The 19,453-nt window shown below is 43.9% G+C and overlaps 1 protein-coding gene across 5 annotated transcripts in view; it reads right to left on the bottom strand.

Moving 5' to 3' along the window:
* Positions 1-19,453, bottom strand: part of PRKCQ (protein kinase C theta) — a 69,274-nt gene that overhangs the window by 34,799 nt on the left and 15,022 nt on the right. For 3 of the 5 annotated variants that reach the window (XM_075428157.1, XM_075428162.1, XM_075428158.1), the window contains 10 exons: positions 16,028-16,144; positions 15,378-15,780; positions 14,095-14,220; positions 8,494-8,693; positions 6,617-6,677; positions 3,168-3,330; positions 2,640-2,671; positions 2,457-2,542; positions 1,258-1,387; positions 446-555 (listed from right to left, as the gene is read on the bottom strand). In XM_075428157.1, the coding sequence (XP_075284272.1) occupies positions 446-555; positions 1,258-1,387; positions 2,457-2,542; positions 2,640-2,671; positions 3,168-3,330; positions 6,617-6,677; positions 8,494-8,693; positions 14,095-14,212 (900 nt within the window). In that variant the 5' untranslated portion in view covers positions 14,213-14,220; positions 15,378-15,780; positions 16,028-16,144. The remainder of the gene's footprint in view (positions 1-445; positions 556-1,257; positions 1,388-2,456; positions 2,543-2,639; positions 2,672-3,167; positions 3,331-6,616; positions 6,678-8,493; positions 8,694-14,094; positions 14,221-15,377; positions 15,781-16,027; positions 16,145-19,453) is intronic. The other 2 variants (XM_075428160.1, XM_075428161.1) reach the window with 1 other exon arrangement.

The following is a 19,453-nucleotide window of genomic DNA, read 5'->3' as shown; positions in this document are numbered from 1 at the left end:
ATGGAATCAGAGCAAGAGTCCATCCAGGTCATGACCTGTCTGCAGTGGGGGTCAAGCAGACACCAGGTATAGATATAAGAAGAGTGCAGGCATGCAAAGTCATCTCCTCAGAATATCCTCCTGATCTCCAGAGATATATAGCTCAGAGATTTCCTGACTCAAAGGCAGTGCTTTGCTATTAACAGAATGAATCATTTTACTATTTGTGAATGGATTTCTTTTTTATGAACACTGGAGATTGTCGCTTGAACCCATGAAAACTTTTGGCCTCCACAAAGTGCTGAGATGAACATAACTACTCATTCCATGAAGGACTCATTTTGATTCTTTGCTCTGAACTTGCTACCCACAGTGCTCCCCTCAATGCCTTTATTTCTTGCACTGAAACAAAGATTGAACAATTGAACCTCCTTTCCCCAGGCCAGTCAAGGCTTAAAGTATTTACCTGCTGGGTGCTCTCTATCATTGCCAGAGCTTCGGCCATTAGTTTCTGGTTAACTCCACAAAGGTTTGCTACTTTTGTCTGGCACTTGTGGTGGACGTTCATGCCACATGCTGAAAGAAAGAACAAGGGGAGTCAGGACAACAGAGGGTAGCTAGGCTGTAAAGGGTTTGATATTAGGTTGGGCAGGAACACATGCTGCTGTTGGCTAAGGGCAGAGATCAGCTACGTAAACAGCTCAAAGCCTGGCCACCATTTAGTTCTCATGAGAAGGCACTCAGGCTATCTTCTAGTTCTCTACTGAGATTAAGTTTTTTTATATCTTCTTTGGGCAAAAGGTTGTATTTCCACATCCATCAGCCTTTGCAGCTACAGGCTACCAAAACTCCACAGTCTGTCAGCTCATAGATAAACCATAATCACAGTACAGAGTCTCCCCATTGGTATAGGATTATGAAGATGGTGAAATGCCTTGGGTATGTCTGATAGTGGAAACAGAGCATGAAAGTCAATACTGAGAGTGATTTTGGAAGATCAAAGGTGGGCACTGAGATGTTCTTTGCCTTTCTGGGAAGTGACTCTTCATTCTTATGGACGATATTCTTTCTGTACGCTGGCAGTGGTCGTTCTCCTTGGAGAATGAGTCGCTTTGAAGAACAGTCCCTGTGCCCACTCTTTCACCACCCTGGACACCACCACATACAGGTCTCATAGACAAACGTGGCAAGTGAAATTTGGCTCTTTAGATTGCCACTCTCTACAGGCAAACATCCCACTCCCATGCTCAGGTCGTGCCACATGCATCAGGGACTCACCATCACACTTCAATCCTTGCCGTGCAAGGCCCCAGAGGAGTGTGCCGCAGTGCTCACAGAAAGTCGGGCTCTTGTAGTTGTAGACTTTGAAGCGGTGAGGCATGTCAATCTTGAACCGCTCTTTATGGAACTGCAAGAGAAAAGTTATGTTGGCAGTTCACTCCTCCCCGCCTCAGCTCTGCATAGAAAACCAAACTTGTACCACAGGAAATGGGATGTCTACTGCCCTTTTATCCTTGGGTATGACCATCGAGATGAAACTATCCATAACTGCCATTCAGATCTACAAAGCCAAACTTTGACACATAATAACTGCAATTCAGTGGGAACTGGGTAATTTCATCCCTGGGCTTGATTTATCTAACCAGATAGCTTGCATCTCAGCTTTGGACCCAGACTTCCTTGATGCTCAATGGAAAAACAGTGGTACTTCTAAAAATTATTCATCCCATCCTGAAATGGATGTCTACATTTGTTGTCATGAATCACTCCTTGGAATAGCCTATTTTTCTTCTTCTTTTAGTACACAGGGAGTCAAAGTTGATGGCAAAGTTGGATACATCTACCCTGGAGATGTCAGAAGACAAGTGAGATGAGTCTCATCTCTAAAGACTGTAGAAGGACAACAGGAGCCAGGGTGGGACTGGAAGGAAAAAGAAGATGTGGGACACAATTAAGGAAAAGTGAATAGTCCTATCAAGAGTTTAAGTTCCACTTTTACTAACATAAAAGAATGTTTATAATAAACTGATATGAGAAAATGAAAACAAATAATAGTGGAGATGCAAGATCTTCTGCCGACTGCTTGGAAATCTCAGATAACACACAGTGGGATGTTGAAGCACTGCTTTGAAAATTCAGTGTGATGTCCTGCCTAACAGCAGACAGTGAAGAATTCCCTCCAGTAAATCTCCACCTCATGTCCCTGACTTCCCTCTGAGCTATACTTCATACATTAGAAAAATGTCAGTCCTGATTCAGCAACTGTTTATTCAGCGGCTGCATTTGAGTAAATCAGAAGCAGGAGGTAATGAAACCACTGGGACCATAAAAAAAAGAAAAAAAAATGGCACAGATCAGATCACACAGCCTTTAGTTCAGTAGCACATTTTGCCTCATCAGAAGTTGTTTTACAGCAACGTAGGAGAGGTCTAAATGACGCCCAAGTTTCTTAAAAGCAGCCAAATGATAATACATACCATTGTTTCTCTGCTATTGATTGCTGATCCTGTACACTTGGCTATTACTTTATCAATGCACTTCTTATGAATGGCAGCGTTACATTCTGAAAGAACAAGTGTGTCACAGCATAAGTAAAAACATGCCTTCAGAAAAGGTTAAGTAAAAAATGACAGTAACCAACCAAACAAAAAGTTTCTTACGTCTGCATTGATAGCCTTGTTTATTCAGACCCCTGAAATAAAGAGAAATGGTTAGATCTGAATTTTCTGAAAGCCTTCTCAGAAGAAAGGAGAGCAACATTTATGAAAGAAACAGAACAAAACATCTTTGCTTTTTATCAGTCTTCATAGCGCTTCTCTAATCTAAATATCTTCATTCAATCCAAATGTGGAGTGATTCTCTGTGGTTCTCACAGCCTTTTCAGCATGTATTCACATTCTGAATTTCACAATATCCAAATAACAAACTGGGCTGATGAGAAATGTCTGTGCATTTGGACAAAGACAAAAATATTTATAATCAAGAAACTAAAAAATGGAGGGAATTTTCACAGTTGGAATTACAACTGTGAACCACATCCTTGAAGTGATACAATAACTCTACCTGTAAGATGCCAAGGGTCCAGTCCTACTGCCTTTACTGACAGCAGGAGCACAGATACTCACTGCAGATGCAGAACTGGTCCCCAGAGTTAAAAGGGGAGAGAGCATAGATTTATTTTCATTTACCATACAAACTCATGACACACAGAGCAGAAGGTAGGCTGGGGAAAGAAGGTGGCCGTGAACTCATGACACTTGACATTATGGATTTTGGCCTGTTTGATGGCTCCCCTGCGCTGGTGCAAGGAGAAGAAGCCTTCAGTCTCGCAGTCAGACAGGTCCTTTGCATCTGGGGAGGGAAGGAAACAGAACGTGTATTAGGGTACCCTGTCCTGATCGGGTGTCTTCAGAAAATGCAGCTTCTGAAATACTAAGTGACTGAAGCTGATGATTCACTCATTTGAATGAATGTTTTTAAGAAATACCCTTTTCTGAAACCCGCACAAGGCTTCTTTGGATGTTTTTTTATCTACCGTTCCTACGGGCACACTAAAATGGCTTTACAATCAGGAGTCTGGGCTCCCTTGAATACTCATAATGCTGCCTGTAAAATACAGACCAGAAATTTCCCAAAGACAGAGAATTTGCAGTTAAACATAAAATTCTAACTTTATATAGCACTGAAGAACCATGCCATAAAGAAGATGAAATTACATAAAAAATAAAAAATTATCTATGTATGCACACAAACACACATGCATTTATAAATGTGTGGGTATTTAACTGAAGCCTTTTTGTGTGCATGTACATGTGTGTGAGTAAGCACATATGTATGTTCCTAGGATATTCTTTTTCTTGTTATTTTTCCATGCCAAGAGTTGCTTTGCTGTTTGCTATGTGCACACCATTATTCACAGTTCATATTTAAACTTCTTAGAACAGCAAACAAACCAATTTTGACCACACACACACATACACGTGTGCACTTATGTGTGCTTGTGCCTACAAATCTAGATATGCACACAATATCTCACTGTCAGTCTTTGTTTTGTTTTACTTATGCGTTACACAGCAAGTTACATAGGTATTCTGTGGAAACTGGTGCCCTGTGTGACCTGATGCTGATCTTGCTATTTGTAATACAAACACAGCTTGCATTTTTATCCTTTAGCCTCTCTGATATCTTACGACATACAAGGAAGCAACAATAGTCTATTCTATGTTGTGGGTAGGAATGGATGAAGAAAATATCAGTATGGAGATGCTATTAGCTTCTTTCAGTACTTCTATGTTTCTGTAAATCACAGGATCACAGAATGGCAGGGGTTGGAAGGGACCTCTGTGGGTCATCTAGTCCATTCCCCCTGACAAAGCACGGTCACCTACAGCAGGTTGCACAGGACCTTGTCCAGGCGGGTCTTGAATATCTCCAGAGAAGGAGACTCCACAACCTCCCTGGGCAACCTGCTCCAGTGCTCCGTCACCCTCAGAGAGAAGAAGTTCTTCCTCATGTTCAGCTGGAACTTCCTATGCTTCAGTTTGTGCCTGTTGCCCCTTGTCCTGTCACTGGGCACCACTGGAAAGAGTCTGGTCCCATCTTCTTGACATCCACCCTTAAGATACTTATAGGCATTAATGAGATCCCCTCTCAGCCTTCTCTTCTTCAGGCTAAACAAGCCCAGCTCCCTCAGCCTTTCCTCTGGAAGGTCATTCTAGATATCTACATCTTACAGCTTCATGCCACATCTGCGGCAGCAAGAACTTTGGCATTGTTTTGTTTTGGCCTGGATAAATGCCAGGTGCCCACCAAAACCACTCTATCACTCCCCCTCCTCAGCTGGACAGGGGAGAGGAAACATGATGAAAGGTTCGAGGGTCAAGACCAGGACAGGGAGAGATGACTCACTAACTACTGTCATGGACAAAATAGACTGAACTTGGGCAGAAAAGGAAGTTTAATTCATCACCAATAAATTCAAAGTAGGATAGTGAGAAAAAAACCCAGACCTTAAAATGCCTTCCCCCCACCCCTCACTTCTTCCCGGGCTCAACTTCACTCCCATTTCATTCCTTCCTCCCCCTCGAGCAGCGCGGGGGGACGGGGAATGGGGGTTATCGACAGTTCATCACATGTTGTCTCTGCCGCTCCTTCCTCCTCAGGGGGAGGACTCCTCACACTCTTCCCCTGCTCCAACGTGAGGTCCCTCTCACAGGAGACAGTTCTCCACAAACTTCTCCAACATGAGTCCTTCCCATGGGCTGCAGCTCTTCACAAACTGCCCCAGGGTGGGTCCTTCCCAGGGAGTGCAGTCCTTCAGGAACAGGCTGCTCCAGCGTGGGTCCCCACGGGGTCACAAGCCCTGCTACCAAAACTGCTCTGGTGTGGGCTCCTCTCTCCACAGGTCCACAGGTCCTGGCAGGAGCCTGCTCCAGCGCGGGGTCCCCAAGGGGTCACAGCTTCCTTCAGGCATCCACTTGCTCTGGCTTGGGGTCTCTTCCACAGGCTACAGGTGGAGATCTGCTCCACTGTGGACCTCCATGGACTGCAGGGGAACAACTTGCCTCACTATGGTCTTCAGCATGAGTTGCAAGGGAAGTCTCTCTGCTCTGACATTTTGGGCACCTCCTCCCCCCTCCTTCTTCACTGACTTTGGTGTCTGCAGAGTTGTTTCTCTCACGTCATCTCACTCCTCTCTCTACCCTGCCGTTTCACTCCAGAGTTTTTTTTCTTCCCTTTCTTAAATATGTTATCACAGAGGCGTTACCACTGTCGCTGATTGGCTTGGCCTTGGCCAGCAGTGGGTCCATCTTAGAGCCGGCTGGCACTTGCTTTATCAGACATGGGGGAAGCTTCTCGCAGCTTCTCAAAGAAGCCACTCCTATAGCCCCCCCGCTCCCAAAACCTTGCCACGCAAACCCATAACAGGCATCAAAGACAGGAGAGTATGACCGAGCATTTGGATTGCAACCCATTTTCTTCAACAAAGCAAAATGCGTTTTACATGGACACCAAACTCTGCAGGTGGGATTTGATTCCTGGAGAAGACACGTAAACGATGGTATGTCACCTGTCCAGGGTGACTAAGCCACTGCCATGTCCCTGGAGCTTGAGCTGGAGCAGGCAATGGAACCCAGTGAATGACTCAGCCCGTCTTGCAGCAGAAACCTGCATTTGATCAGATGAATCACTCTCAAGGTTCTTTTCTGTTTTGCCTAGATTGGTCTTGGTCTTAAAAGTCTAACAAGTATACTTAGCCATTGTCAGCTGTAAACTGTACCCCGAGCTCCATATCTGCACTATAATGCAAACCACGGCACATGTTACATGCATACATACAAGCAGAATGGTTTCAGAGGGAGCTGGTTCCTCATGCGTCTATTCTGTCTTACCTAGTGTAATGAGAAAATCCACCTTTTTAGTGGCAAAATGGCCAAAAATCTGCCTTGCAGATCACAGAGGAACCATCGATATTCATCCCTACCATCCAATAAAAATTGCTATTCTGGAGTGTTCATTTCAAACCATCCCTATGAACAAATCAGTAATAACATAGGCACTGCTTTCAGTGAAGACACCGTGTCTGTCACACATAACCAGAAATCACATCTATTAATTAACAAACAAAATCACTTGCCACTTATTTCCAGGAAGTATCTTGCATTCATCAGCATTCGGCCTTGAGGTTTCAGTTCTAGCTGGTTGAGACAAGGGAGAAACAAGAAAAAAAGACCAGTGCAACCATTAAACAGGCATTCAAAGAAGTAGCAATCATTTCAGATAACTCAAGCTATCTCCTTTTCCCAGTGGGAACTGATGAGTGCCAATGAATGCTAATTTTTGGGTTGCTCATACCCGTGTGGGGCAACAAGGCAGGGTAGGAGCAACTATAGAAAAAGGAGTCTAGATCACCTTGGAGCACTCTTGGAGCAGCACGACAGAAGAGGTAAATGTGACTAAACCACAGATGCTATATGCAGGTTTTTAGACTCCAGCTCAGGACTAGCACTACCGATAGACACAACTTGTCATTCCCAATGGGTTCTGCAAGGGGAAAGTGGTAATACCTTGAAAAAAATCCAGCCAATTTAGGTACTTATAAGACACTGAAATCGTTTAGAAGCTTGATTCTGCAAGTCTAACTCCCATTACAGTCAATACGAGTGATGTTACGTGTTTACTCAGGTATTTTTTGGGCCTTCCCACTAGATCTGGAAATTCCTACCTGTCTGAACATCTCTTCATAGGTGCCTTTGTAAATCTGGATCTACTTGCCTAGCAATAAGGAGTCCTGCATTCCAGGATTTCCGTGACTGTGCCTTCCCCACCCACCTCCAGCACAGCCTGTGCAAGGTTACCTTCACTTTCCAGGTGAAGTGCTTCCCATGCCCATAAAAGTGAGAAAAATATTATCTTCTCCTCTTGATGACCTTTGTTGGGTGGAATACCTGCGACTACCTTCCCTAGGTCGTGACTTGTGCTGGGGAGTGAGTGGAGAAAAAATCCCAGCAGGTGCTACCAGGCTGAGACACAACAGGACCAGGGTCTCCAAAATCCACTTGAACTTGGGTCTGTTACCCTTGCTGCAAGCAAGCAGCATCCCAGCCTATGTGCCCGATCTCCTCATCACCAGGCTACTGCTTCCCATGGCTTTGAAGCCTGGGGTTGGAGTGATGCTGAGCAGGGCCTTTTGGTTTTCGATTCTGTCCCTAAGTATATCAGTTACTTCCAAGTTAAATGTGCCAATCTCTGCTAAGTCTTGCTCTTAGGTCTGTTGTGTGACCAAGGCCATTTTGACTTTTTAGTTCTCTGTTTAACCCAATCAGCTTAGCCCTAGAACTGGCTTGTGCAATAAAAAAAAAAAAATGTATTCAGGAAATCAGTTTCCCTCCAAATGCCTTTCCACTTTCTTGTTATTCGTGACATGGCTACAGCATACTACATGTTAAAGACTATTATTAAAAACTTTCTTGCTTGGACTACCAGGGAACAGAACCTTACATTTACCATTCTTATGAAGACTGTTACTTCAAATTTACTCCACTATAACTCCAGTGATTTTAAAGGAGTTCCTCTGGCATAACTCTCAAGTCAGGCAGCTGTGAATCAGGTACTTGATATTAGATTAAATTTTTAAAGCTGTTTCCCCAGAGCACATAAAATAATTCACATTTAGCCACTCATATTATAATTTGTCCCCAATGCGTTTCCTAAGCGAAGATTAATACTTGGGCACGGCTCAGTTGAACCAGAATCCTTTCATACGGGGGGGGCATATGTTTTGATATAACAGCAGCAGGTAATATAAATGTACCATGTTCTTTTTTTTCCAGATATGCATGGAAGTTTTTCCTTCAAGTCATATCCAAGTAGACTCAAAACGTTCTTCTTTAAATGGCCGCTAGTTACTGCTGCCCTGCTGGTCACAGCCACAGGCTAGCATGGACACAAGGCATTCTCCTACCCCACAGCAGCTCCCCATCACATCCTGCAAGAGGAGGTAAGGATGCTCACCCATATCTCTGTCTTGCCATTGTTCTTTTTGCACCTCTCCGCCAGCACCTTGAGTTCTACCGTGGTCTCTGAAACCATCTCAGCACTTTTGTCCTTGACAACGATGTGCATGACCCTGCCGTTGTTGATGTGGGCATCGAAAGTGCTGTTCCAGGGTGGGTACATGGTAGGCTTCTTCTGCACGTACACTTGGCCATTTTCTGTCAACAAGAAGTGGTTTGGATTGATGAGACTTGCTTCTCATCTGCACTAAGGCCACCACTCTACAGTCTCTGAGACAGATCTGTGTTATTTACCCACTTTGAGGTCTCTCTCCTGGCGGGGTGTGTAACGGACCGTGGTAGAGTGTCTCTGGAGGTTACTGTGTGAAGTGAAACCTGGGATGGGATTCATCTCACTTATCCTTAGCTGTCTACAATGTGTATGCCCACATCTGAGCTATCTGGACACTGGCTCCATTCAGAGCCAATGAAGATAATACAATCAATATAAATCAATGGAGTCAGCGTGTGTTCATTTGACCAAATACAGACATCTACCTCAGAAAAGATAATTGCCACCCTTGAGTCCATTAACTGTATTGAATAGACCTCAAATGTAGACTCTGACACCATAGATACCCACTCCTAACCAGGTGAATCCCATCACAGATAACCAGGTACTTGTCTCCTCTGTCCCAAAACTATGCAAAATGAAAGTTTGTTTTTTTTTTTTTGCTTCAGTCTCCCAAAAAGCTGGGTGCACTTTATGATTAAGATTCAGCTGAAGCACATGTCCAGTCCGTTGCTACATCTCAGCTAACCCAAGGATGTTAATACATGAACTCTCTTGTAGACCTGCAAACACATCCACAGCGGTGTAGGGTTTTCACCCTAGCAAACTTTTCCTGCACCTCCTCCTCATGCATTAATTCCTCTTCCTTCATCTTAATAAAGTGAAGGGTATCTCTGAGGCTTAGCATTAGCTTACAGAGAGTTGTCTCTGGTTAGGTCTCTCTGAAAAGAGTCTCAGCCAGCTTTATTTATTTCATGCAGCCCATTTTATTACATACAGCCCTGTAAAAGGCTTGGACACTTACTCAAGGTAAATTCTATTTTCACAGTTACCCTCTACAAATTTTCAACCCATCAAATGATCAAGCTGGAGGCATAAGAGAATAAAAAGCAGTCGTGTGAGCAGCAGACCTGTGACTCCTGTCTCTTAAAGACCCTGCTTCTTTTTCCAATAATGCTTTCCTTCATTCCACCCAGCTGGAAAAGCATATGCAGCCGATAGCCTGGAACATGGTACATGCTGGAGAAAACCTTTCCCTAGATGGGAGAACTAATTCAAGATTCTTCCTTCTGCTCAGCTTTGATTTACATAGGCAGGAACTCAGGCATTTCTGAGGCTTGCACCACACCTTCAGGATGGATTAAAATTGATAAACAAGCTCCAAAGTTACAGAGCGAGGAGAAAAAATGGAAACAGTGATTCCTGGTTGTGTAATATTCATTTCAGGAAATGAGAGAATGTTTGCTGGGGAGAGAACAAATATCAGGGCTCTGAGATTATAACAAAAACATCTCCCTTCACCACCCTGTACGCTGGTTTCTGACGAGAGGAGAAACAAATGCCAGAGCCACTGATGTGAACTATCCTCACTAGACAGATTTAGGCTGAGAAAGTAGCTTACTGAGGAGAGGCATGCAGGATCCTGCAACCAATACCGACTTGCTGAAATTTCACTCCACGACTAAACACCTGGCTCTCACGAAGCGGTTCTACACTTGGTTTGATCACATAAACTCGATTCAGGCTGCAGCCCACTGACCACCAGCACTGGTCTCCATCGCAAAACTCAGCAGAGATCATTCCTGCAGCGTAAAATCACTTCCCACCCTTGCCCTGACTGGTATGACAAGTGGTTGTGCAGCTAAATCTTAGGTTCATATTCAGTTTCCCCAAAGTTTAGAGCACTTCAGTCTAAGGTGAATCCATCTCTATCAGTTAAATGAGGTTGATTTTTCACATATGGAGATTTAGGCACTCATATACTGAGCTCATTGTCTGCAGGCTGAATTCATTCCCATGAAACCTGCAAATGTATATTCAAAGCACTCTTTCAACAAAAGCAGACAAAATGAGACATAAAAATGAGACATAAACACCCCATCATCACAGAGAACAGAAGTCTCAGTAAGGACCATTATTTCTCTGCTACATCAGTGTAATTCCACTGCTGTGAAACACATCACTTGCAACGCAAGTGCTTTTGTTTGCATTGCACTCCAAAAGATACGGCTTAAATAAACAAACCCTGGAATGTGAATGAACTGGCCAATATATGGGATCAGACAGTCACCCCCGGCGCATCCCCGCTGACGTCTGTGGAATTCTGCCAGGGATTACTCTAACCCTAGGTTCCTGAAAAATAAAATAGCATCTGTCTTTCCCGGGCAGCAGCTTCCACTGTAGCAGGGAGCACTTTCGCTGGAGGCTGCCTGAGTTCAGACACGGAGCAGGATCTTTCACAAAGCAAATGTCACCAGGACAGGTGGTGAAAGGGCACTGGGCTGGGTGGCTCGTGAAGGCACAAGGCGTTTTTAAAGGGCAGATTTTTTTATACCTCAGAGGTGCCTATGATCTCTGAAATGGTTTGTCTTCAGTAACAAATTGCTATAACACTTCTAACTACATGGAAGAATTTGGTTTTTTTTTTAAGATTATACCATAAAGTACTAGGAACCCTATTAAAAAATGAACAATGGGGGGGGGGGGGGGGGGAAAGGCTTTCCTATAACTTTCCTGAGCTTCTGAAACTTCTTAGGGTGCCCTTGTTGTGACACCCTTATGTCCCCAGATGATGTGCATTACTCCCATGCCCTTGGGGTCCTCTGTCACAAAGACTTACTCGTCCCGGCTGGTCGACAAGGGACAGCCTTTGGCATAAACCCAAAGTCAGACTCAAAATCCCTTTTTTTGGGAACCAAACACATTTGTCATCTACCACTGCTCTGTTTGCAAAAAAAATCAAACCAATCTTCCCCCAAACTCCTCACACTCTGCCAGTTCTACATGTGGTGTGTGTCTGATCCATAACAGGATGATTGCAAAAGTTGGAGCAGAGTCATCTACCAAACGGATTGCAGCACGGAGCTTGCTGGGGTTTGGGATTGGATCTATCCTGAATGTAGCTTTGGGTTTAGGCACATCCTGCCCTGCATTCCGCACTCACCGCTACAGAGCAATGATTTGCCCTGAAGAAATCTTCATGGCTGTCTGTCAGGGCATGAGCCTGCGAGTTGAGTTTGTTTGCATCTCTTACCAGCTTTGCAGCTGATTCATTTCTGCTCCTTGAACATGCCACTTTAGCCAAAATTTACATATCCAGGGCATGAATATAATTTTTTTTTTTAATCGCTTTGCCATTGAGTAGCAAGTGCTCTGTGAAACCAGGGAGCTGGAGAGCAAACCACGATCAAAAAAATCACAAAGCAGGGATGCAGCTATTTCAAATATACTCAGCTAAAAAATGTACTCAGGCCCTGAGACCTTCACTGCCTTTTGCCTTCTCTAAGCCTGTTTGAGCATGACAGCTCCTCTGGATGGTCACACTGAGGAGCAGTTCTAGCATTAAGAGTCAGGCTCGTCTCACTGAACTTTAGATACGTGCCTTGAGTGGATGGTCTAAACTGCCCTCGGAGTCAGTGGAGAGCACTGGGCTTTTCCAGGGTGTGATTCGTCAGACCCATTATGGATGTGTTTCTGAAGAAGAGATGTATCCCACTGTGGAAATCCCTGTTTGTTCCCCTGGGCTATAACACAAGGGTAGCTGACTTGCTCAGACATCAATATCCTTGAACAAGACTTGAATTATAGGGGAGATGGAGGCCGCTATGGCCTCATATTGGCTTAGTCACCTTAAGGTAAAGTTAGCCGCCTACATATTTAAACACCCTCCCCCAGCAGCAGATTAACACCTCTCAAGGGTGGTTCAACCCACCCTAAGAGGGGAGTCTGAGGCAAATCAGTCTTAGGAGGTTCCTGCTGCTATCACTGACATGACGAGGAGTCCTTCTGCCTGCCCCACCATGCTCTGAGCAATGGCTAGATGAGTGCAACTGCACCCCAGCAAACAGATATCTTCTAATAGCAGGATGTCATTTTTCCTATATTCAGTCTTTACTAATGGAGAAAAGTTCCCCCGAACATACTTTTTTATTTCTTGTTGGTAGACATTATTAATATTATTATTATTATTATTATTATTATTATTATTATTGCTGTTGTTGTTGCTGTTATTATTATTAGTGACTCTCATGAGCACAAAAATTATAACCCTTGGTTAGTACATTTGTGTTTTATTAGACATCAGAAAACACTTTCAGCTCTGTGTAAGACAAATAAATATAGGTCTGTTCTGACCAAATTGATTTTATTCACTTTTGAACAGGCAGAGACTTCAGTCTGAGTTATGGCTTTCAAAGGCCTTATTAAAGCAAACAGCCAAGCCTTGCACAGAGCTGAAATAGGACATATTTTCAGTAAAAAGTGAAATCTTAGAGATTACTTGTCATGTAGTATTTTCTTTCCTTTTGAATTTACCCATCACCACATCTTCCAGAATTGTTTACAGTATAATTTAAGGCAAGCTAAAGTTCAATGTAATAAATGCTGACTCTTAAAACGAACAAACAAACAACTCCAGTGAAATACTGAATTATTTTAAAGTGCTAAAATTTCTATTTTTTACACTACTTTAACATCCTCTGAAGATTAGAGTCATTGGGATGCTCAAGGTTTAAAAAGGGATTTCTGAATTTATTTAATTTTTCAAAGAATCACAGCAGTCAGGTTAGAAATTTATCAAAGATTTAAGATAAATAGCAGCCAATATGAGGAATTCCCTCAGGCTGAAGGTCTTGATCTTCATGATTCCTGAAAAGCAGAACTGAAGAACTTTTCATCCTCTCACTGGGACTGTTTTCATGCATAAGATATATAAACAAGGTTTTCCCAATGAGGACTCATCAGTGTTGTTCAATCAGGAGAAGCGTGGAACAATCCATATATTCAGATACAGAAAACAGCTTAGCAGGAGGTTTCACTTTCAAACACTTTACGTAGTGCAGCAACTGCACAGAGAAATTAACTTTCTCTACAAATTCTGGGGCTGTTTGAGAGCGATTTTTTTTTAAATTATGAAAGTTGCTGGACCTGTCAGTTCCTCAAAAAAATGTGACAAATAAAGACAGCCCTCCCAGGATATTCCTAGACACCCAGATTTCATCTGTCTGGAGTCCCACTGACAAATCAACAACTGTTCGTATAAAAGTGAAACTGAATACTGCTCAGCTCCTCTGCTCTGTCACATGCTGGGACCTGTAATTCAGTCGATAATAACCTCAAATCGAACACAGGTTTGTTGGGCATCATCTTAAAATCAGATTGTCTTGCAGGCCATGCCAAACTCAAATTTGCACTGTGCTGAGACACAAAAAGCCCTTCACAAACCCTTACAAAGATTTACCAATGCCCTTCCTACACACCAGTAAGCACACAGTAAGAGGCACACAGCTTATAAAAGCTCACATACACATTTATCATCTCACTGCTTACCTGACTCCACGGCTTCTTTAACCATCACAGCACAGTAAGGGTTAATCACCTCCCCCTGGGATGGCAGGTAAGGGCCACTGTCATAGTTGGATAGACCAATACGCAGAAAGGGAGACATGACAAGTCCTGTGTCAAACAAAAGACAGGCAATATTTAGGAAGAGTCTAAAAATTCCCTTGGTTTTAACCAGCGTCTTATCTCCGTCAGAGAAGGTTACACCAGCTGTTAGTTATCCATCCAGCTGGAGACTCTCTGACTTCCTCCACTGTCTGGCAAGATGATGGACTGACCGAGGGCCGCTTAACGTGTGTAAGGTAGCGTAACTCAGCTGTCGGCTTAACCGCGTAGCTGAACTCATCACAAGGCTGGAAAGACCCGCAACAGCAGCTTTGAGTACTAGTGACTTGACGCCAGCCATCAGGAATGAGAGCAACAATACTCAGAAGCCAAATCAGGACTTTCTTGGCTGGGATAACCTCTGCTGTAATTTATGTCAAGTCACACGTTCAAGAACCTGAATGCTATGAGAATAGAAAGGCTTTCGGGAATACAAGGCTGTTGGAAGTCTGCAAGCTGAACATGAAACTGTGAAATAACCACGTACTATTTATATACAGCATGGAAATGATCCCGGGCATTCAACTGCCTGGGTGCTGACCCATATTCATAAGTGAAGCTATAAAGAAAAAATTTGGCTCATATGAACCATGCTATGTAGAGAGTGAACCAAAAAAAAAAACGAAAACAGATCCCAGGATAATTCTAAGCAGCTGAAAACAGAAACATGTAAAATCAAGATGCCAGGAAATACAATGAAGCCTATGGGTTGTTCTTCTCTGTATGCTTTTTCAGAGCTTCCAGAGAAAATATTTAGTGAAGCTAGAAATTATTAACTGCTGTAGCTGGTGCTCATCATTTTGCCATCTGGGCCCAAGGACTGGGATTTGCTACCCAGCTTTTGGGTCAGCTTCTGAGCTTGTCATCCCTGGCTCAGCCTCTAGTCAATGGGGAGCAAGAGGCACTTTGAACTCAGTTGCAGATATCTATGTCTTGGACCACCAAAGTTAAAAGACTTGAGTCCTATCATCAGCTGAAACCTGTCAAATATACTGACAACAATATATTGTTCAACTACAACAGCAAAAAGTGGAATGACTTGTGCTGTGGGATACAGCCCAGGTCTCTTTTCCTTTTTACACACAAAATGCTTTATCCCAGGGGCAGCTTCTCTAGCCTCACACCGAACAAGATCCAGATTATTGCTGGGAATGGTATTTTCTTACCTGTAAATGATATTTTCCTGACAGGCAAGTTCAGTCTCTGGCAAGAGGGGCTTCTCTTTTCATCACAGCAGTGGAAAACACGGAAAGGATTTTCTCAGCTGCAAGAACGAGGATAACTGCTCCTTTGGCTGGGCTGACTTTAAAACTTGGTCTCACTGTTCAAGGACACAGGAGGCGAGACCATCCAGGAGAAAGGAAAACTTGAGAAACCAGGACGTATCCCCTTGCTTGAGTGTCTTCTCTCTCACCCAGCAGTGTGGAGCAATGAGTTTCCATCAGTCCCCTGTGCAAAATTCTAGGGCGACCATAAAAGTCAGAACAACTTTTGGTTAGTGTGCGGCCAGGTCGCAGCAGGTTGTTGGTTTTCTTCTGTCCTGGGTATGGTGAGATCTTCTCCCTCTTCCTGTTTTACAAAATGAAAACAGCTACAGTTAAAACTGGGCTGAAACTATTCTGGACCAAATATTCACAAGTACCGAGCACTCACACTGAGACACTTTCTGACACTTCAGCGAACAGATGGCCCATGCAGCCAACTGCAGCTATTCTCTGATAGAGATTTCGGCAGAGGAGTCTTCCTGTGAGATTTCCCTAAATTTGTCACCCTGCATAAGGCCAATCTATACAATGAACAGCATAGGAAGACTCACCTTCCAGTTTGAGCTCCTGGGGAGGTTAGGCAACAACCAGGCTGAGTTACCAGGAAAACAGCAAGGACTCAGAAATCCTCTTGGATAGTGTGCTTAAAAGAGAACACCATCAGGTTTCTGGGGAAGACAGGATCATAGAATCACAGAATGGTTTGGGTTGGAAGTGACTGTAAAGATCTTCTACTCCAGTCCCCCTGCCACGGGCAGAGACACCTTCCACTAGACCAGGTTGCTCAAAGTCCCTTCCAACCTGGCCTTGAACGCTTCCAGGGAGGGGGCAGCCACAGCTTCCATGGGCGACCTGTTCCAGTGTCTCACCACCGTCATGATGAAGAATTTCTTCCTTACATCTAATCTAAATCTGCCCTCTTTTAGTTTAGAGCCATTACCCCTTGTCCTGTCACTAGGATAAGGACAGAAAGAGAGAAAAAAATCCTGTGATTCACGTCTACAGTGTATCCCTAGGAATCCATAGATCATGGGCCACCAGCAGCTATATCAGACCCCCTCTGAAGACTGTGCAAGGACATCTGCATGTGGCATTGCCCTCAACTGGGAAAACATCATCACTTTTGCAGTTTTACAGAAGCTAGCAGGAAAGGCAAAGCACCATTTGGGGCTGGATGTAGGAGGTTAGGACAATCCTGTTCTCCTATGGATGAGGGCAGCCTCTCTCTGAAGGGTGTTTCAGATACGCAATGACCAAGTGCCTGATGATTTGGACATTCAAGCACAGGTAGCTCTGTGAAGAGGGGCATTTGTGGCACTGCACAGTAGCACAGTGAATGCTTTGTGAGTGGTCCACGGTACAAAAATGACAAAATATCTGCCTGGAATAACAGAAGCAGAGAAATCTGATCAAACTAGATAGGAAAAATCTCTTTTACAAGAAGAAATATGTGTATTTACTCCCTCTGTTTGTTTAGACATTTCCTTTGTTTCAAATAATAAGAAGCCTACTTAGTCTAAAGACAAAAGGAAAACCAAATCAACGGGTCTCTGAAAGCAGGAGGGAAATCCAAGTAGTTGCATGTTCTGTCTGTGCAATGGAGCACCAGTATGGAAAGTTATTATGACCCAACCACTAAGGTCAACAGTCTAAACATCTGCATCAGGTCCCTTTGTGTGAAAGGAGATGTATTCTCTCTGCCTCTGCCATACTCCACTAATACTCCTGGTGACTGGTGGGCAAGAGAAGAATATGTATTCTCTTCCAAATCCCCAGTACCCCAACCCTTGGCTTTAAGAACCTCTTGTTCCATGGACGGGAGGAGGAGGAAGCACAGGGAGAGCTGTAAGCACTCTCTTGCAAGGACTTTCAAAACTCACCTTGAAAAACTCTGAGTGCTAGCCAGAATTACTAGTCAACTCATTGGACATCTAAGAACATGAATGTTGTTAAAGTAAGCCAAAGTTTTTTTGATGACTCCTCAGCACTGAAATGTAGTAACACTATTGGCTAAAGTTCTCAAGAAACAACATTAGGGGCAGAAGTTTGAGCCTGGCATTCATAACATTTCAATGAAATCAGTGTAGTTACAACATAGTTAAAATTGTGAAAGCACCTTGTCCTGCTAATTATTAACATCACTGCTCCAAAAATCACTGGTTTGATGTGCTACAAGATACCTGTTCAGATCTGTGGATCTGCTCCCTAAACAGCAACATTTAAAACTTTTCTTAGTCTTAAATGCTGGATACCCCCTCCCTCCCCTCCAGTGCAATAATTCATTTTGGCTCTGTGCAATCAAGCACTTCATGAACAGGTTTCTGAGAGAGATTGTGGAGTGCCCGTCCTTGGAGATATTCAAAAGCCATCTGAACATTGTCCTGGGCAACTGGCTCCAGGTGGACCTGCTTGAGCAGGAGAGTTGGACAAGATGACCTCCTGAGGTCCCTTCCAACCTCAACCAGCCTGTGATTCTGTGAAAACATGGGTGGGACAGATCTCACCTAATCCTACTTGTTACAGCATCTGTGTCTCCAAGTGAGGCAGTTACCTGGGCTCCTGAGAGAGGAACAGAGAGAAACTGGCACCCTCAGATCGTAAGCTGGACCCATTTTAGACCCCTCCATCAGCATGTGATGAAGCCGTTTGTCTCCTTTGAGAGCAAAGGGGAATGTCTGGGGCCAATCTGTTCACACGGGGCACCTCCACTGTAGAGATCTTTTTTTTTATTAGATTCCCCAAGCTATTAATTTTCAGAAAAACCCACTGCATTGTATTGGATCTAAAAGACTTGTGCTGGGACTTCACAGAAACCAGTCCATTGCGTGAGATGTTCCGCAGCCACCAGCAAACAGGCGAGAATATTCTGCCCAGCTGCAAAGCATGTAGGTTTGGCACACCTAGTGTTAGCACTACCAGACCAACAGCTGCCCGTATAAGCCTTGCAAAGGCTGGCTAAAAATGAGATAAAATCAGAGTTTACTGTTGTACCAGCCTCGTGAGAGCACTCTGCCTTGGGGTGAATTTCTTCACCCTGTCCAATAAATCAGACAGATAACTGGTTTCCTGCTTCTCTCTCGCTGTCTTTCCTGAAACCACCTTGGCTTTGGCCCAAACATCTGTTTTGCAGGTCTTATCTCCAGCGTTTGCTACTACAGGACTGCTACTTGGCTTGAATCCACAGCCGTAAACAATTAAGGAACAACACAACTCGGCTCCAGCAACTGCTCACCGTAATAGCAGCAGTTTAATTTAACACTAGAAGCAGCTGCAGTGGATATGGAGAGTGTCTGCTTAATTTCCCAGTGGAAAGGATACTATAAGGTATCTGAAAACTAAGGATGAAATGCATCTTTCTATAAAGGGCCACCTGCGACCTCCTCCAATAAAACACCAAATACAGTGTAATTGGGGTTCAGCAATACTGCACCCTGCTTCACAGGCACAGGGGAGCTTCGCCCACTCCAGAGAATAATGAAACATATGGAAATCATTCCTGGATGGTATTAGGAAGTAGTAAACTCCTTAATATCCTTAATCAATTGTGGTTAAGGAGAGAGGAAGAAACGAGCTTCTGCTTCTAGTCAGCAGAAGAACTGCACTGGGGACAGCTGCCTTTAGTGGGATTTATGCTTTTGTGTTTCGCTGACTGAAAATGGATGCATGCATGATGCAGTAAGGACGGCAATTTACTGAATGAGGGACAGTTGAGAGCGGAGGGGAAGTACTTCTGGGAGACGCTGCTTTCCTAATGTCATCAAACCCTGATTTTCTACAGGTCAGAGGGAATATTTGCAGCTCTCCCCTTTTCGAGGCAAAACTGTGCATGCAAAATGAGTTCATAATCTGAGGATCAGCATCACCAAGAGCAAAAGGAACTGAGAGTTACAGCGGCAGGGCAGGAACTTTCCTTCATCTCCTGAAAGGCATCTCCCAGCCAAAAAGGCAGGTCCTGACCCTGCAAATATCTGTTTACA

Source organism: Opisthocomus hoazin, chromosome 8, assembly GCF_030867145.1.
Source record: "Opisthocomus hoazin isolate bOpiHoa1 chromosome 8, bOpiHoa1.hap1, whole genome shotgun sequence".
Taxonomy (NCBI): domain Eukaryota; kingdom Metazoa; phylum Chordata; class Aves; order Opisthocomiformes; family Opisthocomidae; genus Opisthocomus; species Opisthocomus hoazin.
This window is presented reverse-complemented; position numbering and strand designations above follow the sequence as displayed.